The sequence below is a fragment of the Nansenia antarctica genome (genome assembly GCF_963989245.1).
Source record: "Nansenia antarctica genome assembly, chromosome: 4".
Taxonomy (NCBI): domain Eukaryota; kingdom Metazoa; phylum Chordata; class Actinopteri; order Argentiniformes; family Microstomatidae; genus Nansenia; species Nansenia antarctica.
Window position 1 is genome coordinate 24,416,465 of NC_137689.1, and position 7,500 is coordinate 24,423,964.

Genomic DNA, 7,500 nt, shown 5'->3' on the forward strand with positions numbered 1-7,500 from the left:
TTGTGCGTCTTACAGGCCATACTCCTAAATGGCTGTTTGTCTCTTTTGTTTGTCTCACAGGGAACAGATGCCACCATGCTGAATAAACTCAACTCCCAGCACAAACTCAACAACAACTACATTCCCCCCAAGAACAGCTATGAGACTCGGTTTGGGATCCAACACTTTGCTGGCGTGGTGTACTATGAGGCCAGAGGTACAGATATAACAGGGGAGGCTGGTGGAGGTAGAAATCAGAGGATGGGCTCAGTGTAATGCATGGAATGGAATGAGGAATGGTGTCAAACACGTGTGTTTGATTCCATTCCTCATTCCATTCCATGCATTATTATTTTTTTTTATTATTGCCATGCAATCAACTTGTCAGTCAATTGGAATTTGGTATTTTATGCTCTAGGCAAGGAGTCCGCCATAGACGCCGACCCTGGAGCAAATAGGGGTTCAGTGCCTTGCTCAAGGACACCTCGACATGTGGTCAGCCGGGGTTCGAACCGCCGAACCACCAACCTTGCGATCATTAAACTCCGGCTCTACCTCCTGAGCCCCCATCCTCTGATTTCTATCTCCACCAGCCTCCGCTGCAATATACCAATACATGAACTACACTAGGGTTGGACCAATATGAGATAGTATCCAATATCGTCATATTTAGAGCATATGGTGATATTGTTCCCTTACAGAAAGTATGTAAGTGCTTAAAACTCCAGATATGTGCATAATGACTAAGCGCAGTGTCCGTCTTTTTGCAAGGCAGAGCACGTCTAGCATTCCAAACTCTTTGTTTCACCAGACTATCAACAACAGCAGCCATACGTGTTGCAGTTCAGTCTGTTTCACATCGGCATGTCTCCACCAAACTTCAGCAGTGAACAATATTATTGTACTGTATATTATATCATGATTACATTTGAAGTAATATCATGAATAAGAAAATGTGGATAAGGCCTAACCTATGAATTAATTAGCTGACAGTTGAATGAGAAAATCGATCTTTTTATTCATCAAGCTCCGGACCTGGGGTGATAGGGCCTTTTCAGCCCAGGCCCCGTCCCTTTGGAACGCCCTCCCCAACCACATCAGACAGGCCAACACCCTTCCAACATTTCAACAGGCCCTCAACACCCACCTCTTCAAGCTCACCTTCACCAGTTAACCCTCTCCCCCTCCCCTTCCCATGTGTCCCCAGCACTACCTTAATTAGGCCCCTATACTTTCTTCTATTTACCTTTTGTTTCTTTTTATTATTACTACTCAATCTTTTCAATTTGTAAAGCGTCTAGAAAGGCGCTATATAAGTCTAATGTATTATTATCAGGGGTGCACATAACTGGTGCGCCAGTGCGCATGCGTCGCCAAAATGCATGCTGCGCGGCAGATCAGCGGCATGAACGCGCTCTTGCGCACCAACAGCTGGAAGCGCTGGGAGAGGAATGTACTTCCTCAAAATTCAACTGCTGACTACTGCATCACTGCAAGCCCCACTAAGTAACTATTTGCCGTCCCCTCAGCCCGACGAGTAATCCATCACAACAGTCGACCGACGACGACCACGGCGACTCCCCTCACGAAAACATTCGGAAAGTATCGTAACTCGTACTTTCATTCCGCGTATCGCGTATCGCACGGTTATCACGCCGCCACGTGAAAATTCAGTCCCGAACGACTCGTCGCTAAAAGGGACACGTTTCTTTTCTCTGAAGCTTTCAAACATTCAGACGTTTGTTTTACAGCTTTATTATCGCACCTAGACCCCTGACCCAGGATATGGTTGGGAATTCTATTAGAAAAAAGAAAAAAAAAGACTTTTTGATTGTTGCACAATCAAAATAATGAGCTATTTAAAGTGATGGCCTACAACATCCTCTACCATGGCTGAAATTGAGGACAGTATTAACAGCAGTCAAGAGAGCAGTGATGATGATGATTAAGCTTGTAGCATAAGTAAATGCTTAGGCTGTAACTTTTTGTTGAAAAGTTGATTTCAGTGTTTACAGAACAGAGCAGTGCTTAAAGAGATGTCAGTTGATTTCATTGTGTTTAAAGAACAGACATTCAGTTAGTGCTTAAAGAGATGTCAGTTGATTTCATTGTGTTTAAAGGAGTCTGACAGACTTTCATGCTTAAAGAGCAGTCATTTGATTTTGCATTTGTTTCTTTTGTTTTGCACACAATCTTTATTTATTATTATTATTATTATTATTATTATTATTTAATCTTTATTTATGAATAAATGTCGTTTTGCTAATATAAGTTATCCATGTATCCCTTTTTTATCCATCCTGTGGGACGGGTCGTGACTCGCGAGCTCGGGGAGCACCAAGCAGCATCCCTAGGTGCTCCTCTGAGCACTGGCCCCAAAAAGTTATGTGCACCCCTGATTATTATTATTATTATTATTATTATTATTATTATTATTATTATCTCTTGTTATCTCTTTTCTCCAGGCTTTCTGGAGAAGAACAGAGACAGCCTCCACACTGACATCATCCAGCTGGTCCACTCCTCCAGGAACAAGTTCATCAAGCAGATCTTCCAGGCAGACGTGGCCATGGTAAGAGACCTTGTTGTGTCTGCTGGGGGCGGAGTTTAGCTTCAGTGGCCCCAGTCACTCCACTGACCAATCAGAGAACACCAAATGCTGAAGCGATATGTGACAGAGGAGGTCATGGTCTTTTTTGTGACGGTAAATGCTAAGTGGGATGCTTGGGATGACCCTGCCCCAACTCTGATGTCACCCTATAGAAGTTGAGATTTAAAATGGTTAAGGTAAGGTTAAGGTTAGGGTTGGATTAAGGTTAGGATAGGGGCTTAACGTTAGGATTAGATTTAAGGTTCAAAGGAGGGTCATCCCAAGGATCCCATTTAGCATCGACCTTTTCATGACCCTGCGTAGCCAGGGGCTACCTGTCTCCCAGTCATGATGTCAGTCAGGTGTGATCACTTCCTTATTTTCTCCTCACTCATATTGCATGATTAGGGCATGGCGAAATCAAATCAAATCACATTTTAATGGTCATTTCCACCATATACAGGATACAGTGTAATGAAATGCTAACCCTAACCCTAACCCTAGGGTATGCAGTTCAGCAACCCACTTCCCCCCCGCGTTCCATCTCTCAATCCTCCTCGTCCTCTCTTTGTCTTTGTCTTTGTCTTTGTCTGATTCCTGGCTTCAGTTTCTGTGTGGCTATCTCCCATCTACCACTCCTCCTCCCAAGGTAAACAATGGTCGCTCCTTCCGTGGTACCGCCCTTCATCCTCCCTATGCATCAAACAGAACGTATTTAACGAGAATCCATCAAAGAATACACTTTCTCCCTCTCTCTGAATTTTGTTATGAACAAAACAATGGTTAGGACTTCAGACTCCCCCTGAGATATCATTTGGGAAACAGTGTCTCAGTGAAAACAGCACCCCCGAGCGGTGATACTGTGGTACTGCTCTCAGGAAGTCTGTGTGTGTGTGTGTGTGTGTGTGTGTGTGTGTGGGGGGGGGGGGGGGGTGGGGGGTGGGGGGTTTTAGTCATCAGAAACCCAAGAGTAAAACAGCTCTGGTTCTTTTTAGTAGATGAACGGCTGTATCATTAGCAACGGAGAGTCACTGCGTTGCATGGAAACACGTTTCTGAGCCTAGTGTGTCTGGTAGTGTGTGTGTACAGGGAGGGGTGAAGGCTCTCTGACCGTTCCTCTGTAACCTCACAGCAAATTGACAGTAGTGGTGAAGGAGAGGACATACACTAGAGAGAGGGGGGGGGGGGGGTTTAGAAGGAGAGAGGAAGGTAGGGAGGGAGAGAGAGAGAGGTGGGGAGGGTAATAAACAAAAGGAAGGAGAGGGGAGAGAGGAATTATGCTTGAGAACACACTTCGAAGTCTTAGTTGTCCTGTCAAATCATTTTCTAAAGCAACGTGATCAATAAAAGACTGCAGGGAGGGAGTGAGAAGGAGGGAGTGAGAGGGGGGAGAGAGGGGGGGGGAGAGTGAGAGAGAGCTGTCGTATCTCAGGACTTGTTGATGTTTTTAGTTCTTGTGATGTTTTTAGTTCTTTCTATATTGTGCAAGATTAATGTGCTTCAGTATGTATTTCTTGCCTTGATGCAGATCCATGCAGCATATACTGTACATACATGTATACATGCTTGTATCATGTGTGTATCTGCTTTATGTTTGTGTTCCCTGTATGTTAAATGTACAGTATGTGTCTGAATGCAGACAGTAGCCTATATTGTAAGAGAACGTGGACTTTAGTATACACTCTTTTTTTGGAACTGAGCTTGCAAGTGTGAGTGTATATGCTGCCAGTGTGAGTGTATGCTTGCCAGTGTGAGTGTATATGCTTGCCAGTGTGAGTGTATATGCTTGTCAGTGTGAGTGTATATGCTTGCCAGTGTGAGTGTATTCGGTCGTGACGTGTTTCCGGGTCCAAAGTTGGCTGAGGCGCTCTCTTCGAAAATGCCTCAGTAATAATAATAATTCATTATATTTATATAGCGCTTTTCCGAGGCTCAAAGACGCTGATAAATATGGGAAAAATGGGAAAGTGCTGTGTCCCTTGTATGAATAGATCCGAGTCAAAAAAACGATTGAACTGTCATTCTACAGCTTTAGTACACTGGTACTCTGGTGCAGGGAATTTCTGGTTTGGACCCGGAAATTGTTAAACGTCACGTTTGACGTCAGACTTAACAACCGAATATGCTTGCCAGTGTGAGTGTATATGCTTGCCAGTGTGAGTGTATATGCTTGCCAGTGTGAGTGTATATGCTTGCCAGTGTGAGTGTAAATGCTTGCCAGTGTGAGTGTATATGCTTGCCAGTGTGAGTGTATATGCTTGCCAGTGTGAGTGTAAATGCTTGCCAGTGTGAGTGTATATGCTTGCATGTGTATGGTTTACGTATGTATGTATATCCCTATCAGGGAACGCTGCTGGGGCTCGAAATGTTTGATACTGTACCTCGTTCCATGAGTTACAATGAGCCTCTGAATATAACCTCCACCAGCCTCCCCTCCTGCCCTACCTGTGTAGTGTAGGATACATGTTGGATACATGTTGACATGTGTGTATTGTTGACGTGTGTATTGTTGACGTGTGTGTATTGTTGACATGTGTGTATTGTTGACGTGTGTATTGTTGACGGGTGTATTGTTGACGGGTGTATTGTTGACGGGTGTATTGTTGACGTGTGTGTATTGTTGACGTGTGTGTATTGTGTATTGTTGACGTGTGTGTATTGTTGACATGTGTGTATTGTGTATTGTTGACGTGTGTGTATTGTGTATTGTTGACATGTGTGTATTGTTGACGGGTGTATTGTTGACGTGTGTATTCTGTATTGTTGACGTGTGTATTGTTGACGTGTGTGTATTGTGTATTGTTGACATGTGTGTATTGTTGACATGTGTGTATTGTTGACGTGTGTGTATTGTGTATTATTGACATGTGTGTGTTGTGTATTGTTGACATGTGTGTGTTGTGTCTTGTTGACGTGTGTATTGTTGACATGTGTGTGTTGTGTATTGTTGACATGTGTGTATTGTGTATTGTTGACATGTGTGTATTGTGTTTTGTTGACGTGTGTGTATTGTGTATTGTTGACGTGTGTATTGTGTATTGTTGACATGTGTGTATTGTGTATTGTTGACGTGTGTATTGTTGACATGTGTGTATTGTGTATTGTTGACATGTGTGTATTGTGTATTGTTGACGTGTGTGTGTGTTGTGTATTGTTGACATGTGTGTGTTGTGTACTGTTGACATGTGTGTTATGTATTGTTGACATGTGTGTGTTGTGTATTGTTGACATGTGTGTGTTGTGTATTGTTGACGTGCGTGTATTGTGTACTATTGACATGTGTGTGTTGTGTATTGTTGACATGTGTGTTGTGTATTGTTGACATGTGTGTGTTGTGTATTGTTGACATGTGTGTGTTGTGTATTGTTGATATGTGTGTGTTGTGTATTGTTGACATGTGTGTGTTGTGTATTGTTGACATGTGTGTATTGTGTGTTGTTGACATGTGTGTAGTGTGTGTTGTTGACATGTGTGTGTTGTGTATTGTTGACATGTGTGTGTTGTGTATTGGTGACATGTGTGTGTGTTGTGTATTGTTGACGTGTGTGTTGTGTATTGTTGACATGTGTGTATTGTGTGTTGTTGACATGTGTGTAGTGTGTGTTGTTGACATGTGTGTGTTGTGTATTGTTGAAATGTGTGTGTTGTGTATTGGTGACATGTGTGTGTTGTGTATTGTTGACGTGTGTGTGTGTGTGTTGTGTATTGTTGACATGTGTGTGTTGTGTACTGTTGACATGTGTGTGTTGTGTATTGTTGACATGTGTGTGTTGTGTATTGTTGACATGTGTGTGTTGTGTATTGTTGACATGTGTGTGTTGTGTATTGTTGACGTGCGTGTATTGTGTACTGTTGACATGTGTGTGTTGTGTATTGTTGACATGTGTGTGTTGTGTATTGTTGACATGTGTGTGTTGTGTATTGGTGACATGTGTGTGTTGTGTATTGTTGACATGTGTGTGTTGTGTATTGTTGACATGTGTGTATTGTGTGTTGTTGACATGTTTGTAGTGTGTGTTGTTGACGTGTGTGTTGTGTATTGTTGACATGTGTGTGTTGTGTATTGGTGACATGTGTGTGTTGTGTATTGTTGACATGTGTGTGTTGTGTATTGTTGACATGTGTGTATTGTGTGTTGTTGACATGTGTGTAGTGTGTGTTGTTGACATGTGTGTATTGTGTGTTGTTGACATGTGTGTAGTGTGTGTTGTTGACATGTGTGTGTTGTGTATTGTTGACATGTGTGTATTGTGTATTGGTGACATGTGTGTGTTGTGTATTGTTGACATGTGTGTGTTGTGTATTGTTGACATGTGTGTGTTGTGTATTGTTGACATGTGTGTGTGTTGTGTATTGTTGACATGTGTGTGTTGTGTGCGGGTTCCGTCAGGGTGTGGAGACCAGGAAGCGTTCTCCTACTCTGAGCAGCCAGTTCAAGCGTTCCCTGGAGCTCCTGATGAGAACCCTCAGCGCCTGCCAGCCCTTCTTCGTCCGCTGTATCAAACCCAACGAGCTCAAGAAGCCCATGGTGAGTGTGCGTGTGCGTGTACGTGTGCGTGTGAGTGTTGTGCGTTATACCTAACAGCCACAGACATCGTATCCCATTTGTGTCTGTCTCCGTCCAGCTGTTTGACCGGGGGCTGTGCGTGCGTCAGCTGCGTTACTCCGGCATGATGGAGACCATCCGTATCCGCAGGGCGGGTTATCCCATCCGCTACTCCTTCGCTGAGTTTGTGGAGCGCTACCGTGTCCTCATGCCCGGGGTCAAACCTGCTCACAAACAGGTGAACCCGATGACCCGTCACTGTCTGTTCTCGTCAGGGGAGGCTGGAGGGAGAAATCAGAGGACGGAGGCTCATTGTAATGCGTGGAAATGGAATGAGGAATGTTGTCGATACCGTTCCGTGTTTGATGCCGTTCCTCCTTCCGTT

At 43.7% G+C, this 7,500-nt stretch overlaps 2 protein-coding genes across 2 annotated transcripts in view; both read left to right on the plus strand.

Annotated features, from left to right (window-relative positions):
- Positions 1-7,500, plus strand: part of LOC308156565 (unconventional myosin-VIIa-like) — a gene marked incomplete at both ends in the record, with an annotated part of 292,311 nt that overhangs the window by 9,131 nt on the left and 275,680 nt on the right. The gene's annotated exons all lie outside the window — the stretch shown is intronic.
- Positions 1-7,500, plus strand: part of LOC308154822 (unconventional myosin-VIIa-like) — a gene marked incomplete at its 5' end in the record, with an annotated part of 45,500 nt that overhangs the window by 4,752 nt on the left and 33,248 nt on the right. The window contains 4 exons of the mRNA XM_080528041.1: positions 61-196; positions 2,445-2,551; positions 6,960-7,097; positions 7,195-7,353. Of these exons, the coding sequence (XP_080384167.1) occupies positions 61-196; positions 2,445-2,551; positions 6,960-7,097; positions 7,195-7,353 (540 nt within the window). The remainder of the gene's footprint in view (positions 1-60; positions 197-2,444; positions 2,552-6,959; positions 7,098-7,194; positions 7,354-7,500) is intronic.